This window comes from Pieris rapae, chromosome 14, assembly GCF_905147795.1.
Source record: "Pieris rapae chromosome 14, ilPieRapa1.1, whole genome shotgun sequence".
NCBI classification, from domain to species: Eukaryota; Metazoa; Arthropoda; class Insecta; order Lepidoptera; family Pieridae; genus Pieris; species Pieris rapae.
In genome coordinates, this window is record NC_059522.1 from 3,367,066 (window position 1) to 3,391,200 (window position 24,135).

Below are 24,135 nucleotides of genomic sequence, written 5' to 3' on the forward strand. Positions count from 1 at the left end.
TTACATGCACAAAAACTATGTTTCGTGATAGTGATATTAAAATTATTTTAAAATATTGCTTTATTAACAAAATCACGGATACGGAGATCGTTATACGTTTTCAACCAGAAATGTCCATCTATGTCTTGTGTGCATATATAGGTACTAAGTTTATACGTAGTAAAATCATGAGTAGGTAGTCCTGAACTAACCTGCCTGTCTTCTAAATTTTAGGAGACAAAAAGGCCTACTATTGCTGGCTATTATTCTAATTGTTTATGTACCCTGTAGGTACCCTGCAGAATCCAGTCTAAATTGGTATGACCAAGTCCTGATACTTACTTTTAACAGTAGGCATATACATAGTTCCTGATTGTGAGGATTAATGTTAGTGGAACTCTGATTCTTATGTCCAAATCCAAAATGTCGTCTGATTATTATATAGGATCGCTTTTTTATAGTAACTTTACATCCCCTTCATACATCTGACACGCTCGTTAAATTTTTTTTCTCATTTTCAACACTCACCATGCAAAAAATCAGATTAACCTACGTACTTACAATATTAAAAATGTAGGACATGGATAACATTTTTTTCTTATTATTATCAAAGTTTGGCATCCCAATAGGACTCTATGACGCTCGAGAAGGAATATCCCCATTAAGTATCATGGGCTCCTCCACTATAAACCAATATTATCAGATTTTATTTTATAATTTAAATAGTATTTGTTATCAAAAAATGGCCACCAAGCCAAAAGTTTTTACCAGCTATTAGCATTTTTTGCTAGGTAGTAGGCCGGTAGTTAGACTTGTAGCATATAGAAAACTTGCTGTGTAGGAATAAATAGTGAACTTTAACATTTAAAAATAGCAAAATACAATTAGTCAATGTTAAATGCCCTTCGCTGTATTAATCAATATTAATAAATTGAGTGTGCGTTTTTTTTCTGAATATCATTCAAAATAAAACAAAAACGAATTGCAACAAATTTATTTAAAAACGAATACAATTGGGTTTTTATATGTGATATCATTTATCAGGTGAAAAGCTTATTGTATGATAAATACGCAAATATTGATGGAGTAAATAAGTTCCCACGAAATAAAAGGATGACCTGTAAGTTCGGAATCTGTAGTATTTGCGGCGCCCTTTCATATAACTACAAATAACGATATTTACTGTAGTAATATGAAAGGGCGCCTCATTCCGGGTGTATGAAAGAAGATTTGAGAAATAACAATGGCAGCTTTATTGGAAAGTATGGATTGTTTTATAAAAGAAAGCCGTCGTGACAGACTGATATTATCTATGGATATTAATGTTTGAAATTTTTCTATATCTACTGAATTTGTGACATTTTCTTTTGAATCTTCACAAGCTTGCTGCACATTGTCTAAGACTAAGTTCTGTGAGCACTTTTCTTCAGATACAAATGGTAGAAAAGTATTCAGTGTACTTAGTTTATGAATAGAGTACATTCGTTTATGTTTTAATCTTCGTGGGTGCGGTCGTCGTCCCGACGGCGATTGCGTTGCCGGCGCCCCCACCCTTCCCGGGGGCGGTCCCGTTGTCGACCTTCGCCCCTTGGGGCTCCGCCCCGCTGGAAGAACGAACCTTGCTTCTCGAAAATACGCTCGTTTGAGTCCACCAAGTTGCCCACCTAGAATTATGTTATACATTACCACTGCGTTCATAGATAGTAGATTGCATTATGATAATCTTGAAGATTAATATTATTGAGTTTATTATACTATGACGATATGTTTAGTATTTTTTTTCATCTTATATTATTTATCCATTTTTATTTTAATATTACAGAATTGTCACAGGACAAGTAAAGAAGTTATTTTTTCTACTTGCTAAATCATAAATATTTCCCACCTTATCGGCCAACTGTAGCGCCAGCGCCTGCATTCTAGTGGGCTCCGAGCGATGAAGGATAGCACATTCACTTGGGTCATCAAGTGAGGCTAACAATTCTTCATTAATTATCATCTTTGAAACAAGCGAATGCACGCGTTGACGCGGCAACTCGAACATGTCGGCCATAGAACGAAGGGATAGTGAAGCATAGACATGAGCATAAGTAAATAGGTAAGTACGGAGTGACTCCTCTCTGATCAAACGACCCAGCATAGCCCGGACGTTGTCGGCACCAACCATCAAATCCCATACCTGCGAAGATATTGTCAGTTTTAGAATGAGTTGAACTTGACAATGGATATTCATATCAACTAATTTTCTGTGAAATGCTATCATTTTCCTGTTTAAAATTAGAATAAAAATATTTTTAGATTGTTGCCAAAAATTTAAAATTGAACATTCACACATTATTCACATTCATAGCCAAAATATTAAAATTGATGACGATTACCTTGGCATTCATTTTCTCGTTAACGATGAAGTTAAGGCATGCCCGCCAGTCTCCGCGTCTCATCGCTCGAGCAGCGGCAACTGCGTGCTCTCGCATTGATTCCGGCGGACCCACAAGTGCCTGACGCTCACTCGCGCGCAAGTTCTGGTAAAACGTCTTACTTATCATACGACGACGGGCATCAAACTCATGTGCAGCCATATACGGTATCTCTATTAACATAGCAGATACCAGATAGACACATTCCAGTAACTCCAAGTTTATATGCATATGGAAAGGCATCTGACGCTGCTTCTCAATCTTTTCTTGCTCTTTAGACCGCTCATGCTGACGCTGCGGCAAAAGACCCTGGGCGAGTAGTTCTTTAGGCTTGCCAGTCATCATTAACTCAGCTAGACAACCGTGTGCTTCTTTTACATTTCCGCGACGGAATGCGCACAGACCTAGGTTGGCCATAGTGCGGTTGTACAAAATCTGAGTGCTGGGGTCAGAATGCTGAACATTCTCTTGTAAATGAGACATCAGCAAGAGATCACGCGCTTGGAACCAGTTGTCATGCAGAGCGTGATGATATATGTGCGACAAGATAGCACGCGTACGTAGACGATCAGATTCGTCGTTGGCATAGATGTATTTGCAAAATTTCTCCATCTTCTTAATAGAAGTTTCCTCTGTAGGAGGTTGGTCTTTCTTCACGGCGCGTGGGTCAAATTTATAGTAAAGATGATCAATTTTACGAAGATAAGCACGGCATATTTCTTGAGGAGTACCATCACGCTCCACAACTTGACAGACTCGGTCAATCAGAGCAGAGACTCTCACTTCATCCTTTAATCTCTCAACATATTCATTGGAATGAGGATCACATTCCTTCAATAGTTTAGTGAACTCATCATCTAATCGCTCAAGCGCTATTAGCAGGCTGCCTCTCACTTGAAATGGAGCAGTTACAAGTTGTTCAGTTTCATCTGTGATTGATTCACTGAGCGTCATGTCCTCGTGAGCTAAAAGAATAGTGACCATGTGATCCACGTTTTCAACAAGCCGTGACCAATATTCAGGCTTCATAGCATCAGACACCTTAGGGTTGTAATCAAAGAGTGCTGCAACAGTGGCTGCGCGTAGTTTTAACTGAAGAGCATCACCAAGATTATGTTGTGCAGCGACAGTGCGCAGTTCATGTAATAGTTCGAGTTGGGCACGGCGGTCTGTGCGTTTGCGGCCTCGAGCCGCACTGACTTCTCCCAGTTTCTTTACAACCAGGGCAGCATCAATGTCACTATCCTGTGAAAGAAAATTTCATTAAATTCCAAGTAAAGCTATAAATTAATTTCCCATAAATGTAATAAACACAAGAAACTGGCATAAGTCATATTTTTTGATAGTCAATATATTTGATACCTATAGAATTCGTAATAGTCTAACAATTAAATAAAGATTAGTGTTTTTTTTTAAGTGTTGTAAAGTGATACCGCAGCGAATGGACACCACATCTGTGAGTCCGGCCATTTAAGAATTGGTACGCTCTTTTCTTGAAATGGAATTGGTTCGGAAATAATTCATTGGACAGCTGGTTCCACAGACTGGTGGTGTGCGGCAAAATGCCTTAAATGCTAAAGACGGGAGGCCGCCTTGCAACATCGCCTAAACCGACGCTGGGACATGCCACCGACCGACATCGCAGACAATAGAACAAAACTTCCCTGCAGAACCACCTCGGCGACAGAATCAGTGACGGCAGTTGAAGTGCCCGACAAAGAGCAAATGTGCATCCCTGGGTAGGTGGTCGTTCAAGTATGACGTAAGCAAAGTTTTCTTATTTGGTAATTACGTCATCAGTAAATACAATATCCTTTTTCACATACTATCTATGCTTGAAATTTTATTACATATTTTTTTTTCGAGCATTCCTACAAAACTTAATATGTTTATGAACTATTCTTTTTGAGAGCCTTCGTAAACTTTAACGTACATGAACAGACCCTAGGACGCAAAAAAAGACCGTATCGAATTCCAATCTGCAGTCTTGTAGTGCGACACACAGCGATAGCCCCGTATAGGGAGGCCGTATAAGAGGCGTGAACAGCAATGCTCCGAATGCTCCGGACGACACAATGATCCAATTAATACATTGGCGTGTCAACAGAGACTCATAGATAATGTTTTTGTATGTTATGTGTTAAAGTGTAGTTTTAGACTTAATAATCTAAATTATTAATAAAAAATATATCTTAATTAGTACTGTAAGGCAAAACAAAATTAAACAGTGTGGATGAATTTGAATGGTAGATATACAAACCTTAGCAAACATTTTTGGTTTGTCAGAAGTAGCAGCACCTTTTCTTACTGTCTCCCATTCACCACCATCATCAACCTGGTCTTTCTTGCTCACTTTGCCCACTCTCTCACGTCTCTCTCTTCTGGCCCTGCGCCTGTCTCCCTCTTCATCATCATCCCTCTCTGTTGCACGCTTAAGAAAGCGCTCACGAAGAGTAGCTGCCCCTCGTGTTTCGTCATCAGAACTAGAACTAGACTCGGATGAACTGGAACCCCAATCCATAGAATCAGAGGATTCATCTTCTTGAGGAGCTGGCCGACGTTGTGGTTCTGGTGAGCGCCGAACTTTAGGCTTCTCTTTAACTTTTTCTTCTTCATCTGACTCGTCAGATGATGGTTCTTCTATACACAAATTACCAATAAGTTTCAATCACTCAAATTTTATATTAGACAACTATTACTCATGTAGGTACTCTATACTCAAGGCATATTTATACAAAAGCATTTCACTGGTATTATTTATTAGTATTACATGTATAGCCAAAGGTTATAAATAAATACTAATACGGTCTCATTACTGACCAACAATATGTGACCCAGCACATAACTCACATGGACATAATAGCAGTAGATTTAGCTAGGATTCAACAACAGAAGGGTGATAGTAAAAGCTTTGTTTTGGTAATTTTAAGTTAGAAATAGGTTTACCAAAGCGTTTTATTACTATTGCAATTATTTTATTTAAAAAATGCTAACTCACCCTTACGCTCTTCATCATCATCTGGAAGATCAGGATTCTCACGAAACTTAACAATTTCAGAATCAAACTCTTTAGTATATTTTCTTAGTTTCTGTCTCAAGGAAGTCAAAGCTTTGCTGTTTCCTTTAGACATGGCCTTTCTGCTCTCACGATCATTCCAGGCTGATGTTACCCAGTCTTCTAACTCTACCAGAGCTCGAATGAAGAACCGTGGTGCAATTCCATTTTCTTCCTTTTGAATGACAGAAGAGGCTCGGGTGTATGCCCTTTGTAACTCCTCAAATGAAGCTAATGCAGAGGAGAAATCTTTGATCTTACGATGATTTCTTATGGAATGAATAAAACCTTCCAACTCTTCATATCTTTTTTCTTTCATAGACCGCACAACACGCTTCGTTTCCTCTTCATCATCGCTGAACTGAAAAGTACAATCATCTTAAAAAAAAAGAATCAGAGCCAGAGACTAGCACTTCATATTGTTAGATTGGGATTACAAGCTGAAGATAATTTTCTAAGACATTTTTTGATAATTCTTGCAATACTGTGTTTATGTTGTGTAATTTTATATAAGTTAAAAAAATATGAAATAATGAGTAAGTCCCTTACCGTATATACGGGCGCTGGTGCTCGTACTACCTGCTCCTCCTCCGAAGAAGTTTCAGAGTCCGAGTCAGTGCCAGTTGCAAAGAAACGACTCATGATTTCTACTAAATTTCACCTGAAAAATAATTTAGATTCATTTATATAAAAAATTTTGATTACAAATATTAATATATATATTTATATATTTCAAATAATCAAGAAGTATGTAGGTAGATCCATTGAAATATAGATAAGAGGTTATGTATATTACTTGTGAATTATTAGAATATTATACCTTCAAATGAAATAAAATTTTATGAAAATGTTATAATGTGAGTATAGATTGTGCAAAACTTCAGTCATGAAATTAATTGCTTAATTGTTAAATTTTATAAACTGGAAAAATGCGCCCACGAAACACTACAATCTACACGTCAAAAGGCAACGCCACTCGCTACAGCTAACAGCTATGGCTAACAGCCTACAGATGACAGCCGACAGGAGATCTAGTCATATTGAGAACGAAAAGTTTTCTACCTCATGCCCATGGCATGGTCGTAGTTCATACACTAGGTACCGCGTTTGTGTGATTGTATTGTCAAAAACGCTTCGTTTCAGCCAAGCCAAGAGATGTTATTACACTACCGCAAAGTCGACGGTCGAGTGTTCCTAGCACCTTATTCCGTCATAATGTCTCTGGATTAAATATATTCCTAATCTCACATTTATAAACTTAATAAAATTAAAAACTTTACATTATTATTGTGAATTTGACTAGCTGTGAAATGGAGATAAGAATGCGGGCATAGTCGGAATAATTTTCGATTCAAGTAAAATGTATGGGAAGGTGCAAAGTGGAAAAAAAATATATAAGAATTTAGATTGCATGTTATAATTAACTATCATTGGTTTCATGTTTTCTCAGAAATGTAATGTTTAAATAAATTAATAAGATATCTTGAACCTGCCTTATCGCGATATACAATAATTAGTAGTACTCATATTTATATTTATAAGATTTGAATAACAAAATAAAACACGTTTTTAAAACGGTAGCCATTAAAGAGTACGATAGCTATACAGAATTCCTGCAATGAGCAGCTTTTGAAATCAAGCAAAAACATGACGAATAAGCGCCTTTTTTTCTGTCGTGTGATCATTTTCACAGGGTTGAATAGTGATTTTGTCTCAAACCCCGTATGGCAAATAAGAATACATACATAGTTATTTGACATCAATAATAACTCCAGCAATAACGCTGCTTCTTAGTATTCTGTGCTATTCAGTAACAGTGATTTTTTTTTTATAATTTATGACCTGGTAACATAGACCTTTAGGTCATAACTTATTTGGAAAATGTTCAGTACCTACTTTGGAGTCACAAAACTTCACTTTACTAAATTTCATCACTTAAATTTTTTGAACTGTATTTTTGATGTAATTATAAATTATTTGGTTATGGTTTATAGGATGTTGGATCTTTTAGTAAAACGTTGAGTAGCGGCGGGCGGGAGGAAGAAACACACATAAATGCATTGGTAACACTATGTTCACTAGCAGTAACAAGAATATGTAGGCAAAGCAGAGAGTATAACATATAACTTACTACATATACTATGTAGCAGTGCTGCTCGATCAGGGGATTTTTTTAGATTTAGGGGTTTCTCAACAGAGTTAGGGGCAGAATAGGGGAAAGAATATTTGGGGGGTTTTTAAGGGAGATTACGAAAACACACCAGATTTTTGGATATTACGTTCCTAATTTTGAAACCTAATTAAAGTACGACCACGTGGTAAGAATAGGATTAATTTGAGCTGTTTGTGATTACATTAAAATTCAGTTATAACTCTACACAATAATTTATTGTTTGCATTTGAAGGCTTTTGATATTTTTTTTAAATATTCTATACTAAGTGTCGCATTGGCTTTCAGGTTGTTCTCATGGTTACCTAGATTTCAGTCATATGTGTCCTAAACATGATGATGGGCGGAGGTGGGTCTTTCACAACCGGTGAGGGCACCCCAAGGGATTTCTGGGGGGAAATCAAATTAGTCTAGGGGTCTATCGCCGATACGTTCTGGCAACACCGCTATGTAGTCTACTTGTTCTGAGTTCTCACAACTTGCTACTGGTCACTGCTAATTACGTATCAAGTGCAAACTGCCAAGATAAAAACTAAAAAATATTATAAAATATGCATGAAATAGATATACAATTAATTTATAGATAAATTGAAATTATAAAAATGGAATTTACAAGTTTAATTGTTCCTCTAACGACAAATATGTGTCGGACATGTTTAGTAGAGTTTGATTCAAACGACGCCACCATGTTCATGAAAATACAGGATCTCATTGAACATGAGAACATAAAAATCAAATTAATTGATATATTGGTTTTTCTCAATTGCTTGGAGGTATGTTGAATACTGTATAACTATTTAATTAGGTATTCCCAACCTATAGTTCAACTAATGATTACTTGTTTCCAGCATAATGATGAAGAAAATTGGCCTCAAGGCATATGCTCTTCATGTGTAGCTACAGCTATAATGGCTTATGGTTTCAAGCTCAGCTGTTTGAAAGCTAATGCTACTCTCACCCAAATTCTATCTATACAACCTCAACTTCCACTGAGTTCTGATTTAGATAATATTGACATAAATGTTGTTTATCAAGACCATGAATATGAGCTACCATTTTTTAGCAGTCAGTCGGTTTTGGATTTTGAGTCCAACTTGCCTGTAAATAAAGAACTGACTCCATTACCCCCGGTAACTGAGATAACAGCTACGGAACACCCACCAAGAACAGTTGGTGATAAAAAATATGCATGTTCCTTTTGCAACAAATCCTTCACAAGGATATTTAGTTTAAGGTATCACATGGCCAAGCATAGTGGTTTCCAGAAATATTTGTGCCCTAAATGTGGCAAAAAATTCTACACAAACAATGGATTGAATCAACATCTTATTTCCCATAAAGATTCTCAATTTAAATGTGGATTTTGTAACAAAACATACAAAACTAGACAATCATTGAAAGAGCATTTCAGGTTAGCACATTCAAACAACCGATATTCATATATATGTGTAACATGTGGTAAACAATTTACAGTTAAATCCTCACTTATGAAACACACAAAAATTCATACTGGCCAAAAACAATTTTCATGCCCTCTATGTCCAAAAACCTATACTAGGGCTTCCTATTTGAGAAGTCATAGCCTAATTCATACTGGTGAGCTAAAACCTAAACCTTTTCAGTGCACTTATAATGAGTGTAACAGAAGTTTTTCTAGTAAACATTCACTATTAGTACACTTTGCCTATGCTCATTCTACTGAAAGACCACATAAATGTGACATTTGTTCTAAAGGATTTGCTACTTCATCAGGCTTAAGAGTCCATAAAGAATCACATGAGGGAAGTAAAGAAGTAACATGTAAGATATGTCGAAAAAAGGTTTCAAGCCGAAGGGTTTTACAAAAACACATGAGAATTCATCAAGAAAGTCAATAAGAAGGCTATGAGTATGATGCAACTTCCAGTAGATTAGGCTTCAGTCTGAGTATTGTTATTTCTATTCTTAAGCTGTATGAATCAATAAAGACATGAAGTGATTTTTTTTAGTATTGTTGCATATGAATGAACTATTAGTCTATACGTGTATTTTCTCAATTAGAACCTTTGGTAAAGTAATAACAATAATAACTTTGAATGATTCTATAAGTGATAAAAAAGAAATAATAAACATTAAGTGTGTATTTATATTATATTCTGTATATCTTACAAAAATGTGAAAGCAGCATTAAAAAGAAATGTGATAGATACATATTAGATAACAATGTTAATAAACTACCTATAATACCATACTTTAAACAACATTAGTAGTACATATATATAAAATTAAACTGAATATATCACTACAGCAATATAAACCAGATAGATACATCTATTACAGTAATAACTACAATCACTATAAAAGAAATGAAGCCATACTAAGACTTGTTTTGCTATTTATACATTAATATTATTTAAGTTTTCTAATCAAATTTAAATTACAAAAAAGAAAATAAAGGATGTACATGATGTTTAGAGCAGTTTTTGACTTGCTCATTTATATATTATTATAATATTGGAATGAGGTTATATTACTTTCCCAATAACTTGTTCATTTGTTTATTTTGATGACCAATTTTTATGTCAGCTGTATCAGCTTTATCTGTTATCTCATCTATTAAATGGTTTTGAGTTTCAATTTCTTCACCAAGAGCCATTCCCAAGCCTTTTAATCTAGAAATATGATGAACCATTTCATCCAAATTGTCATCTAACATTTTATTTACACGTTGTGTATCAGACATAGGTTCTACTGTAGTTTGTTTCTGGTTTAAACCTCTGAGACGTGTAGTTGGGTGACTACTAAATCGCTCATCTGGTGAAGAACCACCTAGACCGTCAAGTGTTTCTCCTAACTTACTACTACTGGGGCTTGGCTTAATACTAGAACTTGTTGATGCTAAACTTTTAGGTGGAGTCTGGTCAGATTTACCTGAGAGGTAATTTTTAAATCCATAAAAGACAGATTTGATACCATTAAGGTGTTTCTGGCTGTAAGTCAAGTTTGTGTTGATTTCATCCAACCTTCTACTAGTGTTTTGTAGTTGTTCACGTTGACGGGCGAGTTCTTCAGCAGTGGCAATTCCAACTTGCTCCGATTCACGAAGTAAACCAATGCTCCTCGAAGAAGAATCAAGAGTACGCTGTTCGATTTCCTTTTGTTTCAGTAACATTGTTTGTCTTTGTCTCTCTAAGTCTGCGATGTATGATGACGTTTGAGTCTGAGGTTTAGGGGGCGGCCTTCTTGATGCGAAACTATTAACAAAAGTGTCATCATCCACATCTTCATCTTCAAAGAGATTACTAGTATTACTAATGTACTTATGACCCGACATAATAAACTCACTGAAATATTTTAACTTGCTGTCTAGAAGATACTACTGTAATCTTTGTTCATGCACGTATTTATATGAGTACAATATTATACACCAATATTAAATTGCGAACTTTGAATAGTATTAAACAACAGACACTGAAAAAATATAGTATTCTAGAAAAATACCATTAAAATTTTAGAAATCGCAAGCGGAAGTTTTAACTAATAAGTCCTAAATCAGTGTTGCCACATGATCATGGCGACGTACCCCTACAGCCTAGACTAATTTAATTTCCCCGCAGAAATCGTCTATGCCGTTTCCACCACCAAGCGGATGGTAGCATGACCCATGGTGCATTTCCTTAAAGCGGTGGTCATGTTGTTATAGATGAAGCCAACGCGACACTTGGTATAGATTATTTTAGGAAAAAATTATAAAGAAAAACCTTCAAATACAAAAAAAATTATGTCGTCTATTAAAAAATATTTGAATGTAATTTTAGAATTTGAATATTTAAAACACATAGCCACATTGTTCATGGACAGCTCAAACGAATATACAATTACACAGTAAGCTTAACCACACGAATCCTATTTTTACGATGTTTTCGTACTTCAATTCATTCTAGTTCTAAAATCAGGTTCGTTATAAACAATAGTGAACAAAATTATATTTAGCGTGTTTTGAAATTTCCCTAAAAATCCAAATATTCTTTCCCCCTATTCTGCCCCTTACTCGTTTAAGGAACTTCTTTTTGTGAGGGGAAATTCTTTGATCTGGCAACATTGTCCCAAATTCGGTTTGGTTTACCTTTTAATACCTGCCTAAAGAGAAGGCTGTAGTAATTCGACCAAACTAGCTACTCAAAAAATAAATTCTTAAACCTTAGTGTTTGTTTCTTCGTCCATTAAACTGTCAAAAAACTTAGCGACCACCTATAAATTACATTACATTAGACAAATTTTTATAATATGAGAAATCGACTAAATACGACAGTGTAGTCGAAAACCTGTATCTTGGCCACAAGATGAATAGTTTAAACAAAAAATGTTTAAATTAGACACACTTGATGTGCTAGCGTAACTTTAAAATTTAAATGAATATTACTTTGCTGTGCATTGTGATCTGTTGTTTATGTTATTTATTATTATCAACTATCAAGCATCATTGTAAAACTTTAATAAACTGCCATGTACTCGCTTCGGCAGTACATATACTAATCAACTCCTTGATATGTATTAAAAGATAATTAATAACTTCGTTCAACTGAATTAATTTTTTTTAACTTAGATATAGTAGAAGTTTACATTGGTCTTTAATGATATTGAATTCTGCAAAAAAGGGAAATGTTACAATAAATTTCAATCAAAAATAATTATAGTACAATTTTCTATCAAAAATGTTAGCAGCAAAAGGTACATCTCACCCTTTTGTAGTTTGTCAAAAATTTAATTAATAAAAATGATTGTGCTATATTTAAAATTATTTCCTTGCAGTTAACACAGAGACAGAAGAGCAAAATCGAATAAGATTTCAGGTGGAACTAGAATTTGTGCAATGTCTTGCCAATCCAAACTATATTCATTGTAAGTTATATCTTAGCTCAGTACTATATTTACCTCTTATGTAATTATATATTATTTTATTTTTATTCATCATTTAATCTCACATACTAACTATCAATTGTTTAGTTTTAGCTCAAAGAGGGTATCTTAAGGAGCAGACCTTTGTAAATTACATTAAATACTTACAATACTGGCGAGAACCTGATTATGCTAGATATCTTAAATATCCAATGTGCTTGCACTTTCTAGAACTATTACAACATGAAGCATTCAGGAGAGAATGTGTTTCGGCTCAGGTATTTTATTTAGATCTTAATATATTATGGTTTTATTGTTGAAAGGCGTTCTATAGGCAAGTCACCATTAAAATATATAGAATGGGAATCAATGAAGATGGAATTAAAGCCATTGGGACTGTACTATGTAATGTTTTTCAGCAATGTATGTTTAAAGAACTTTATTTCTCATTACAAAACAGAAATATTTTATTTACATGAGAAACATAATATTAATATGTATATATTATATGCGAGCGAGATACACGTCGCCATTAGCCGTAACAATTTTACAACAATGTGCAAAGTGCAACTCTAGCAAACTTACCTTCAGCACATTTGTTTAATTATTGTTATGTATTTAGTACACAGGTTTCCTGTGTGTTATTATTTAACAGAAGTGAACTAAATTTTAAAATTAAAATATCAGTAAATAACTGTTTGTCATTAGGTGTGTAAATTTATGGATGATCAAGCTATACTACTATGGCAACACTACACAAGAAGAAGAACACGTACATTGCAACCTCCAGATGTGCCAGCACCACCAACTGCTCCCAATTCAAACCAACATGGCCCTCAAAGACAGCCATAGTAATTATGTTAGCATGTACATTTAAAAGTGGTAGAAGATGTTTTACAGCTTAGAATAGGGTTATAAAGGGGAGTAAAATATCAGATGTTTTATATTATTAACTTCTATTATAAAAATAATAAATAAATATGTAAATTTAAGAGTAAGTTAATTTAGCACAATAATTGTGAATGTAGCACTGCTTAGTGTTTTTTTTAATTTTACCATAACCTTTAACCACTAATTGAAATTCAATTACAAGATTATCAAACACAATACCTCATTGCCAATCATGCCTACCACTACACAACACAATGTTTTTAGAATATAAAAAGAATAGAATTTTATGTTTGAGTGAGTATGGTGATCTGTAAATAATGGGCTAATGGATATAAAACAATCATAGTTTTCTTAGACACATCATACAATAATTATTACATATATACAATACATACATCAATTCTATGTTTTAAAATCTTAAAATAGTTTTTAACAATGTAACTTTAAAAAAAATAATTTATTACACCTTACAACAGCTTTAGTAGAACATTTAAAAGTGCCAATATACATCTTCTACCTATATTGATTGACTTTAAGAAATCTCATTTTCACACTACATTAATAAAACTATTCGAATCGGTTCAATGAAACTCTTTTTTTTTAATTAGGTATTTTATTTCACAAATGGTCGAACTCGTTGCCTTCGTCGTGCGACACACATGGCTCGTAATGTCAAAAAGTACAACAGTTCTACAACACTCATCATACTGAAACCCATGCATAGACCCAACAAGCCGCCTGTATTAGCTAAAATATATGATCATATTACAAATTTATCAAAGTTATAAAAATTGTTTATTATGAATACCTTATATTGAAATGTACATTACATACATAGTAATTTATAATAAAATTTGTGGTGGCCTCAGATTTCTTGATTTCTAAGTTTAATTACTTATTTTATTGCTACTCCTCTTTTTAAAGTCACTGCCAGCATCGGATTACTTGATATATCGAAATTATTACAGTTCAGTTTCGGTTATTTTGAGACCAAGGCTAAATTAGACCTATTGGGGTCTTGATGTGTACAGCAAGTCAAGCCGGTACTATACGCCGGGGCATCGCTTTCTCCTGGGCGGAAGTCAGTACCAGCTCCTTCCACTTGACCTGACCGTATTCAACGAAGAGCGATTCGAATCCTCGGCGACCAACCCCTTTTCGTTTTTTTTACTTTATCCCTTGGCGTGATTTAGAGATATGGGGTATCTCTCTATCTCCCAACGCAATTGGCACGGAGTGTTCAGAGGAGTTGTTCGAATTAACCTACAGCCAAGTTTCATCCTCGATCTTCAAGGCTGAATACGAAATTCTACCCGTATCACCTCGACGTCCGCCGTTCCTCAACCGAGCAGTTTTTGCCGCGCACCACCACTATGTGGAACCAGCTGCCCACTGCAGTATCTCCGAACCGTCATAAAAAGAGCGTACCATATCAAGTAGGAGGCCGGCAACGCATTCGCGATTGAGTGTCCATGGACTTGAGCCACGTGACCAGCCCTATTTGAGGTACAAACGTTGATTTTTGGATGTTCGTCTAGTTTCTGTATTCTACGACGCCAATCAAACTCAATTCTAGTTCAATAAGCTGTCAAGTCAAACCAATGGCAAAAAACATTTCATACAAAAGTATACTTACAAAGAAACTCCGTCAAACCAAATATTTCCCCTTTAGTGAACCTAAGGAATGTCTTGTCCTCAAAGTAGAAATGTATGACTAACATATTTGCTCTGAAACCGATAAATCCAATTATTTAATTAGCCAAGCAAGTAATTGCCATTAGTTAACAAGTAGTTACGTGAAATATTCCGATGTCATGTTACGCGACATTTGTAGGCTTTGCGCGTAATTAATGATGAGGTTTTTATTAAGTGGTGCTGTGCTTAGCCGTTCTAAGTATGATATTTCTGTACACGAGGGAAGACAATCTTCGCATGATTGGTCTTTGTCTGAAACATTAAAAATATCAAGATATAAAAAAAATCTTAACATTGTAAAAACTGATTTTATTATTCCGACAATTATATTTTTTATGCTTCATTAAATCAACCCTGATTTTCTATATCACTGTTTAAACTAAAGTATTTATCATCTTTGTCCAATTGTTTTTTCAGTTCGAGGTTTTAATCTATAACACGACTAAAGATTTATGTTGATTGTTGATGAGGCATGTATGGTATATGTATCAAGGAAAAAGCTCTCTCGTGGAGCGTTGGCTCTTTATTTCTTTACAAATTTAAAGCAATAGTACCAAACATGGGAGATTATTTAACAAAACGACGACGGAATAAGTGCTACCTACTTTTAGGAAAATATTTCCATATGTCGCTATAGCACTTTGCATCGGCTTTGCCACATATTCGCGTGGTTTTGTTTTCTAAAACATAAGTCTAGTTGTAGAAAATTCATACATAATCAAATTATTTCAATTAAATATTATATTTTACTTGGCATGTAATAAAGGACGCATTTGCATATTTCCAACATTCGTCGTGCTTCGCATTCCATTTGACAATTTTTGAAGGTGTAAGTTCTGAAAAAAAAAACAGGTTTGGTGGAATAAAATAATATTCTGGTTAGCTTTCTCTTTTCTAATTTGTAAAGATCTGGTAACATTTGTAATATTGTTGTGTTAATTCTTCTGCTATAAGCTTATAAGATGGTCTATTTCGTCATATGAAGCCAACACAACAATACATTTACAAGGTCATCTATACCTATTTTATTTTATGACTCGTCTGCTGAAAATTACCTTAAAGATTAAGTTTTTATTTCGTATTTGATGTATGTATGGTTCTATCAACCATACATATATCAAATACGAAATAATAATAATAGTAATTTTAAAAGTAAGCTAACCTGTAGAAACCCAAATTCCGCTCACTTGAAAATAGGCAAAATCTCTTACTAACGTCAATGTATTTCAAGGCAGGTTGGGCGTCCAATATCCGTGGCTTTACAGCGACTCTAGCTTCAATTCCTGGTCCATAAATTTCTCCTAATTTAGCAATGTTAGGGGTTTCAGTGGGATTATGCAGGAGAATCTGAAAAACCAAAAGCATTTCCAATAATTTGTCAAACGGCTTTATAAGAGTTAAATAATGATATTTAAAGAGATATTTATTTACAGCAAATAAGTTTATCTGTTTTGTTAGACGCACAGAAGTCTTTCTGCTACTAAAATGGCAACTCTGGTAAACATATTAACCTATATTACGATCAACAATCAAGTATTGATTGATTTAAGCTGCAACAATTTATATAGTCAAAAACAAAATCACATACTTTAAATCCAACGCTTTTGGTAGAAGCACAGTAATATTCACCAATGTTTGCATCTAGTATTAATGTTAATCCATGGTCCGTACCGATTCCTGCAAGAAATTATCAATATTTTTCAAAATATTTGCTTTTTGAATAAAAGTTAATCTACATAAAATCATATAATATTATTTTATATACATTATAATAATAATAATAATAATATATATTATATATATATATATACATATATTATTATTATTTTACAATATGTTATATTTTTAATTATTATAGGTAATAATATGAAACGAAATAACCCTTTGGAATAGGAAAGTATGCCAAAGAGCACCTATAGAATGTAAATTTACATATTATATAGTATCATCTTTTAGAGTATATAGGTCTTTATGATTAAAATAACGACCGTTTCAAAATATTTGTTGTTAATGAGATATGAATTTTGTTTTCATACCTATCAGTATATACGAAATATACCTTGAGGTTTCCATGGAAATCCATCATGTGGAGCATCGTCAGGGTATCCATTTTCCGGAGTCCAATCTACAGCTGGTGATGGAAATGTTATATTCATGTCGTTTAAATCTCTTCTGCAATCAAATTATTTTATTAAGCAACTGTCAACACTAAGCTTTATTGACAGGAAGTTGCAAACCGATTCAAAGGATATAATATATCTAGTCAGATAATTAATGCGATAATAACCTTAGATCTTATGTAAATTACCTACTGAATTCCTGAGTAAATTTGCCGACAATCGCCGATCTCCAGAGTTAGCATCTCAAAGCTTTCTCATGGAAACCTTTAAGCTTAAATTAATTGTTTGTAAGATACACCCTTTCATATAATAGAATGGTGACCAAACCCACAGGTAACTGCAGTTGGTATGTTGAAAAATATTTCAAATATTGCAAACTTACGGATTTCTAAACATCATTTCCCTATGTACGACGTTAAATGTACAACAAAGGCCTTCATCTGTGAGCTGAGCATTGAAGAGATCTTGGCATTTCATTATTTCAGAGCTCCAGATGCATATTGCTAGCATTTCCTCACACGGTTGTGTTACCTAAACAATAATGATGTCATTATTGTTTATGCACACATAATATGACGCCGCCCTTATACATTCGAAATCTTTTTCTTTTCAAAATATATACAAAAGTTGGAAAAATTATGATATATTCACAAAGAATGCCATATTTTAAAACAACTAAAATAAACATTGCGTGAATTCCGTCGACTGAAATTTATATTATAGTTGGAACCTTAATAATCCGAAAATAGAAAGACAATTTAGGAAAGAAAAAGAATAAATTTTGCATACATGAAATAAAGGATTTCAAATGATTTTTTTGTGGGGCAGCAAACATGTACTTACGTTGATAAGAAATGATCGCGTGTGGTCCCAATCCGCACTCTCAGCAATTGTGTCTTCAAACAGATCTGCATCGGTTTGTGTAGAACATAAACTTTCAAGTAGTTTCTTTTCAATGGAATTTCTGTAATTTTTATTAATGTATGTTAAGATCACTTGTCTTACTGTATCATCTACTTACTAGTCTTTTGGAAACTTTAAGCGCTTTTTAATACTTACCCAGAAGCCATATACCGTTCCGCAACAGATTTTTTCGCCTGATTAACATTGCAGATCGTAAGTGCCGGAAACGGAAGCTTGTTAAGTGGCATATCTTCCGGGTTGATGCTCACTATCATTGGTGACTTCCGCCATTTTGCGTAAACGTTCAGGATAAAGAATCCCGCGCAGACGATAGAACATAGAAATGCTGTTAGCCAAAAAAATCTGGAATGAAGTAATAATATTGTTACGAAGACGGGTCAACTGCAATGTTTTTAGATTTTTCCACTTCTTAGAGAACTTTTCAGCAGGCTGAAATATGACTTATGACCGTTTCAGGAGAGGATCAATCACATATAAGAAAATCAAAATTTACATAATGTTGCCTTAGTTTTCAGGAGGCTGAAACATTTTTTCAGTCGGTTTCAGAACACGTATAGACGAATGGTACACTTTTCAGCAGACCCGTTTTCAGGCGTTTTCAGGCCTGGTTATACCCCTTTGATGAAGGAATATTCTAGAACGAATTTTCTAGGTGTGGGACAAGCACTGTTTGATACGCGAAAGAGAGAAAAGTTAAGAACCTTCTAGAAGCTAGACCGAGAACTCTAGAACGTCGTACGACAAGCACGTAGCAGTGTGCGAAAGAGATAGCAAGTACGCGCGTTCTAGAATTAGGCGATCGCTACTCAGTAGCGCTCCCGCCTAGAAAGTTCTCGTAAACATCGGAAACATCGTTCGAGATTCTTCCCAGCGATATATAAGCGAGCCAAAACGCGACCACTCAGTTCAGTTTTGAATGCGATACCAAGCGATAAACACCGAAGAGAAAAAGTGCGAATAAGTGCGAACCAGTGATAAAGTACTGAGTGTTTTAAGTGATTAGTGTTTCATTGTGTGTGTTATTAGTGATTTTCTGTGCGTAATTTCCAGATATTAGTGTAAACGAATTCCTCGTAGATTTTATTGAAATAAACCCTTGAATAATTCGACGGCGTTTTCTATCCGATCCCCTAGCTCGTAACATTTTGGTGTCAGAATTGGGGATAGAAAAATGCCAATTACTCCAAGGGAGAATCAAGAGGAGTTCGTGACAGTGTCTGCAGCAGATGCGGAGATGCAGACAAAGAAAACGGAGACTCTAATATCAAAGTTTGAAAACCTGGACAGTAGGTTTTCCGAACAGGAGAAACGCTTGCTTGAGTTAGAAAAGGAGGTTCAGTGCCTTAAGATGTCTGGATTTGTGGAATCATCTGGAACGCTGGAAGCACCTACTTTTAATGGTTCTTCTTCTTGGGACGCCTACAAGGTACAGTTTGAGGCTTTATGCAAGATAAACGGTTGGAAAGATAATCAGGCTGTGGCTGCCCTTATGTTGGGATTGCGAGGTGAAGCCTTGGGCGTGTTGGAAGTTATGACAGGAGATGTGACGCTAACGCGACTGCTGGATGCCCTGGAGTTACGTTATGGAGACTCACATTTAGAGCCAGTCTACAGGGCTCAATTACGGGAGAGAATGCAGCGACCAAGTGAGAGCTTGCAAGAATGGGGTCTGGAAATAGAGAAGCTGTTAAGGAAAGCTTACGCATCCTTACCAGATGTAGCAGACAAGATATTAGTGCAAACCTTCATAGATGGAATAAGAGATCGTGAAGTCAGGCTGAGAGTGAACCTTGGTCACCACAAGAACCTAAAGGACGCTCTAGCCCATGCGTTGGAGGTAGAGGCGATTCAGAAAGATCCTCAACCTTACCGCATTAGGGCTGTCACGGAAAGAGCTACTGGTCAACGTGGGCCAACCTGTTACATCTGTGGGGAAGTAGGGCACATGAGGTTTTCGTGCCCTAAGACAGACTTCCGAGGTGATGTAAAGGCTAGACGTGGAAATACCTTAGTCATCGACGGAGAAGTCAATGGAACTAAATGTGATGTGACACTTGATACTGGAGCTTCACGAACAGTAATCAGACACCAACTTCTGAAGACATTTTCTAGAAACCCTTCTAGAGGAATTGCACAGCTTGTTACAGCTACGGGTCAACGCATAGCCGATCGGGGAGAAGGTATCGCGACCTTCAAGATTGGTGAACGTTTTTACAGACACAAGGTTGTTCTTGCCGACATAGTAGATGACTGTATAATCGGGTTAGACTTTATGAAGTTTTACAAATGTAAGATAGATCTTGAAAAGGGGATCTTCAAGTGCGGAGAACAGGAAGTCTCCTTAAAAGGCAACTCTTCAAATTGTGGTTATGACTTCTGTAGAGTAATCGATGTGGACGGACAGGCCAGTAAGCAACAAGAGTGGAACGCAGTTCGAACATTTCCGGATAACTATGAGGAACCCTTGTCAATACACCTATCAAAGGCAGAGGAACAATTAAAGAAATTTTCTGATATGTTATCGATCCATGAAAGAGAGCTAATAAGGAGTTCAGATGATGCGTCTCAAAGGGCAAGTGAAAAAGTTACCAAACAGGACGGAAGGGATGGTCACGTGAGGATGCTTAGAACAGATACTATTCGTTCAGATTTCGGTGGTAGATTGATGCAGATAGCACAACAAGAGGATTGTGACATTAAACCAATTCTGGACTGGATGAAATCTTCAGCTGTCAAGCCACAATGGAGTGAAGTTGCATCTACAAGTAACACTACTAAGAGTTACTGGGCTAAATGGGACAGTTTAGTTCTACATAATGGAGTGTTATGTCGCAAATTGAAAAATGCTCAAGGCGATCATTTGCAGTTAGTGGTGCCAAGATCCAAGGTTCGCGACATACTAGAAATGTGTCATGTTGAGTTGTCTAGTGGACATTTAGGAGTAAAAGGGACTCTTAGTAAGGTTAAAGAAATATTTTACTGGATTAATTATCGTGAAGATGTAGAAGACTGGATCAAGAAATGTAAAGCTTGTGCAGGCGATAAGGATTCACAGACTCGGTCGCGATGTAAAAGGATAATGAAGAAAGGAAGTGATGATGCTCGGGACGAGCATGTCTAAGGAGAGGGTAGTGTTACGAAGACGGGTCAACTGCAATGTTTTTAGATTTTTCCACTTCTTAGAGAACTTTTCAGCAGGCTGAAATATGACTTATGACCGTTTCAGGAGAGGATCAATCACATATAAGAAAATCAAAATTTACATAATGTTGCCTTAGTTTTCAGGAGGCTGAAACATTTTTTCAGTCGGTTTCAGAACACGTATAGACGAATGGTACACTTTTCAGCAGACCCGTTTTCAGGCGTTTTCAGGCCTGGTTATACCCCTTTGATGAAGGAATATTCTAGAACGAATTTTCTAGGTGTGGGACAAGCACTGTTTGATACGCGAAAGAGAGAAAAGTTAAGAACCTTCTAGAAGCTAGACCGAGAACTCTAGAACGTCGTACGACAAGCACGTAGCAGTGTGCGAAAGAGATAGCAAGTACGCGCGTTCTAGAATTAGGCGATCGCTACTCAGTAGCGCTCCCGCCTAGAAAGTTCTCGTAAACATCGGAAACATCGTTCGAGATTCTTCCCAGCGATATATAAGCGAGCCAAAACGCGACCACTCAGTTCAGTTTTGAATGCGATACCAAGCGATAAACACCGAAGAGAAAAAGTGCGAATAAGTGCGAACCAGTGATAAAGTACTGAGTGTTTTAAGTGATTAGTGTTTCATTGTGTGTGTTATTAGTGATTTTCTGTGCGTAATTTCCAGATATTAGTGTAAACGAATTCCTCGTAGATTTTATTGAAATAAACCCTTGAATAATTCGACGGCGTTTTCTATCCGATCCCCTAGCTCGTAACAATATGTTTCAATTATACTTTTTATCATTAAAAGTACGTGATATTAATATTAATTGAAAAACATAGCAGCATAGTTATACCTTTCAAGCCAAGTTAACTTCTTTTCGCCGATATATCGAAGACCATGTAAAGTTGACGTTTGCAAATAATCCCTCAAATCTTGAGGAAATCCTTCGATAGTTTCTTGTGTTTTATTTTTCTTGTAATTCAGGTTCTAAGGAAAATTCATGTGTAATATTACTCTTAAATAAAGAAAGTAATATTTCACATCGAGTCAATTCAAGGATCTTTTCTTATCTTTTTGATACATATTTATTTTATATCTTGCTCAAATTAAAATTTCACATTTCAACAATTTCTTTCTTATATTTTTAGTAGTTCACCTAAGTAATCTATATATATCTAACCAATGCACCTGTTTATGTAATTATAATACATAAAGCCACCTACCTCAGTACTACTTAACGTAGATTTATTGAAATTCCAGCTGTACCAAGGCGTGTTAAATGGATTACTGTGAGATATCCATTCATTATGCTAAAAATACGAAAAATTATATTCATGATCGTTGCCAACTTTATTATCTTTATATTATAAATATTCAAAACTATATCTAAAAAGGAATATAGAACATTGTATGCCCTTCTGGCAGTTTCAGTGCCCATGGGCGGCGGTGTCACAGATGAGCCTCCTGCCCACTTGTTTTATTTTCTTATTTGTAAAACATACATGTGAGTGAATCTCCTGCCTAGTGATACTCAATTAATTTAAGTTATATTTTATTACTTACATTAAGGGCCTGTTTCACAATGTCCGGATAAGTTCCAAATAAGCTATTTGTTACTTATTGGTAGGATAAATAGTATTTTTGTGTTTCACGACTGTCAGATAGCGCTATACGTCATGAAATTCGAAGTATCTTATTTGGAACTTTTATCTTTCGAATAATTTATGTGTTGCATAGCTATTTGTCACTTTATCCATACATTGTGAAACAGGCCCTAAGTATTATTAGTTACCTTTATAGAACTAGAAGTTTTATTCCGTTTCCCGCGGCTTTTAGATACCATAGCTACAGCTTTATTGTTTGAAAACTTAGCTGTATCTAAAATTTTCTATACAACCAGGGCAAATGTCGACTAGTTGCAACCTAATTTTCCACAGCCAATATTTGTAGTTTAATCAGTTGATTGCTGCGATCGAGTGATACACCGTCCTTGCAACGCCCCCGATACTCGCTCTTGATGGCAAAATAATATATTATTTTAAACTATTTTTCCCTGTAACCTTAACTTGTAATTATCGTAAATCAACTTAAACAACTATAATTTTCTAGTCTCGTAATCGTAGTCAGACAATTTAATGATTTTCGTTGGTGTAAGTACAACTAAGTAAAATATAACCTTTATGAAATTTTATAAAATTTTAGGTCTAATTTTCATATGTAAATTAATGTATTAAAGGCCAAAGTAAATTGCATTTTCAATCTACTGCGATTAGGAAATATAAAAAATATTTTAATTTTCATTGAAACTTATTGAAACGTAGAACTAGAAACTGGTTATAAACATGATCGTTTAAAATATTGGTTACACTTACCATAATTAACTATATTATGCTGATGGCTATAAAGATTTCGTGTCCATAAACGCCTAATTCTATGTTAGTTACAGTTTTAAATCAAGATGCTCACGCGATCCTGATAGTCCTGACATGCTAGTTATTTTTATGCTTTTAAATTTCTATAACATCATAATGCCAATATAAAAATATTTAATAATACAATTTTCAAACAGGCTCGAGTATTTGATTCTATCCCAAATAGCTAGACTATTAAATAAAGAAAAAAAAATGTAGAATAAAGATAGTATTGTTTAATTTGTACTTAAATTTAATAATGCATTTATTTAGTATGTGAACTAAAAAAACATTAATTTAGTATGTGAACTAGAACAATCGTTGATTAGCCTATAGTATATTTGTTTTTAATGAATTGCTGTTTGAATGGAACAAACCTTTGCGTTATGGTTCCAGGAAAGTATTCTAATTTGTAGATTTTATTGCTTTTTTATTACAAAGCAATTCGTATTTGCG

The 24,135-nt window shown here is 35.1% G+C and overlaps 5 protein-coding genes across 6 annotated transcripts; 2 read left to right on the forward strand and 3 right to left on the reverse strand.

Annotated features, from left to right (window-relative positions):
- Nucleotides 1-958: 958 nt before the first annotated feature.
- LOC111004403 (eukaryotic translation initiation factor 3 subunit C) lies at nucleotides 959-6,451 on the reverse strand. Of its 2 annotated transcripts, none has more exons than XM_022275430.2 (7): nucleotides 6,272-6,451; nucleotides 6,001-6,112; nucleotides 5,395-5,812; nucleotides 4,657-5,033; nucleotides 2,358-3,641; nucleotides 1,865-2,158; nucleotides 959-1,643 (listed from the first exon to the last, which is right to left on the reverse strand). In XM_022275430.2, exons 2-7 carry the CDS (start codon nucleotides 6,091-6,093, stop codon nucleotides 1,473-1,475), a joined length of 2,637 nt encoding a protein of 878 aa, XP_022131122.1. In that variant the 5' UTR covers nucleotides 6,094-6,112; nucleotides 6,272-6,451; the 3' UTR covers nucleotides 959-1,472. The 2 variants fall into 2 exon arrangements, with proteins under 2 accessions (XP_022131122.1, XP_022131120.1); XM_022275428.2 differs by having other exon boundaries at nucleotides 4,657-5,036; nucleotides 6,272-6,450.
- A 1,629-nt stretch (nucleotides 6,452-8,080) lies between these two features.
- On the forward strand, nucleotides 8,081-9,600 carry LOC111004340 (zinc finger protein 501). The gene is made up of 2 exons (XM_022275338.2): nucleotides 8,081-8,394; nucleotides 8,470-9,600. The coding sequence occupies exons 1-2, from the start codon at nucleotides 8,224-8,226 to the stop codon at nucleotides 9,496-9,498; spliced, it is 1,200 nt and encodes a 399-aa protein (XP_022131030.1). The 5' UTR covers nucleotides 8,081-8,223; the 3' UTR covers nucleotides 9,499-9,600.
- A 137-nt stretch (nucleotides 9,601-9,737) lies between these two features.
- On the reverse strand, nucleotides 9,738-11,176 carry LOC111004341 (synaptosomal-associated protein 29). Its single transcript, XM_022275340.2, has one exon. It carries the CDS (start codon nucleotides 10,932-10,934, stop codon nucleotides 10,131-10,133), a length of 804 nt encoding a protein of 267 aa, XP_022131032.1. The 5' UTR covers nucleotides 10,935-11,176; the 3' UTR covers nucleotides 9,738-10,130.
- Nucleotides 11,177-11,825: 649 nt separating this feature from the next.
- On the forward strand, nucleotides 11,826-13,532 carry LOC111004351 (mediator of RNA polymerase II transcription subunit 31). The gene is made up of 4 exons (XM_022275352.2): nucleotides 11,826-12,331; nucleotides 12,413-12,502; nucleotides 12,608-12,777; nucleotides 13,208-13,532. The coding sequence occupies exons 1-4, from the start codon at nucleotides 12,316-12,318 to the stop codon at nucleotides 13,349-13,351; spliced, it is 420 nt and encodes a 139-aa protein (XP_022131044.1). The 5' UTR covers nucleotides 11,826-12,315; the 3' UTR covers nucleotides 13,352-13,532.
- A 471-nt stretch (nucleotides 13,533-14,003) lies between these two features.
- On the reverse strand, nucleotides 14,004-22,479 carry LOC111004371 (pickpocket protein 28-like). Its single transcript, XM_045631158.1, has 13 exons — nucleotides 22,449-22,479; nucleotides 22,122-22,224; nucleotides 18,265-18,471; nucleotides 18,049-18,169; nucleotides 17,588-17,736; nucleotides 17,145-17,257; nucleotides 16,674-16,762; nucleotides 16,248-16,432; nucleotides 15,836-15,921; nucleotides 15,691-15,765; nucleotides 15,187-15,337; nucleotides 15,027-15,118; nucleotides 14,004-14,137 (listed from the first exon to the last, which is right to left on the reverse strand). Exons 1-13 carry the CDS (start codon nucleotides 22,477-22,479, stop codon nucleotides 14,004-14,006), a joined length of 1,536 nt encoding a protein of 511 aa, XP_045487114.1.
- Between the last annotated feature and the right edge of the window lie 1,656 nt (nucleotides 22,480-24,135).

Excerpts from the sequence above, each read along its gene's own strand:
- LOC111004403 (XM_022275428.2), bottom strand. The coding sequence starts at position 6,093 with ATGAGTCGTTTCTTTGCAACTGGCACTGACTCGGACTCTGAAACTTCT. Across the intron at positions 5,813-6,000 it reads CACCAGCGCCCGTATATACG|TTCAGCGATGATGAAGAGGA; the intron begins GTAAGGGACTTA and ends TGTACTTTTCAG. Across the intron at positions 1,644-1,864 it reads CGCTACAGTTGGCCGATAAG|GTGGGCAACTTGGTGGACTC; the intron begins GTGGGAAATATT and ends ACATAATTCTAG.
- LOC111004340 (XM_022275338.2), top strand. The coding sequence starts at position 8,224 with ATGGAATTTACAAGTTTAATTGTTCCTCTAACGACAAATATGTGTCGG. Across the intron at positions 8,395-8,469 it reads TTTTTCTCAATTGCTTGGAG|CATAATGATGAAGAAAATTG; the intron begins GTATGTTGAATA and ends ACTTGTTTCCAG.
- LOC111004341 (XM_022275340.2), bottom strand. The coding sequence starts at position 10,934 with ATGTCGGGTCATAAGTACATTAGTAATACTAGTAATCTCTTTGAAGAT.
- LOC111004351 (XM_022275352.2), top strand. Across the intron at positions 12,503-12,607 it reads CAATCCAAACTATATTCATT|TTTTAGCTCAAAGAGGGTAT; the intron begins GTAAGTTATATC and ends TCAATTGTTTAG. Across the intron at positions 12,778-13,207 it reads GAGAATGTGTTTCGGCTCAG|GTGTGTAAATTTATGGATGA; the intron begins GTATTTTATTTA and ends GTTTGTCATTAG.
- LOC111004371 (XM_045631158.1), bottom strand. The coding sequence starts at position 22,479 with ATGTATTATAATTACATAAACAGGTGCATTG. Across the intron at positions 16,433-16,673 it reads CCAAAAGCGTTGGATTTAAA|ATTCTCCTGCATAATCCCAC; the intron begins GTATGTGATTTT and ends TTGGTTTTTCAG. Across the intron at positions 15,119-15,186 it reads ATGACATCGGAATATTTCAC|AGCAAATATGTTAGTCATAC; the intron begins GTAACTACTTGT and ends TATCGGTTTCAG.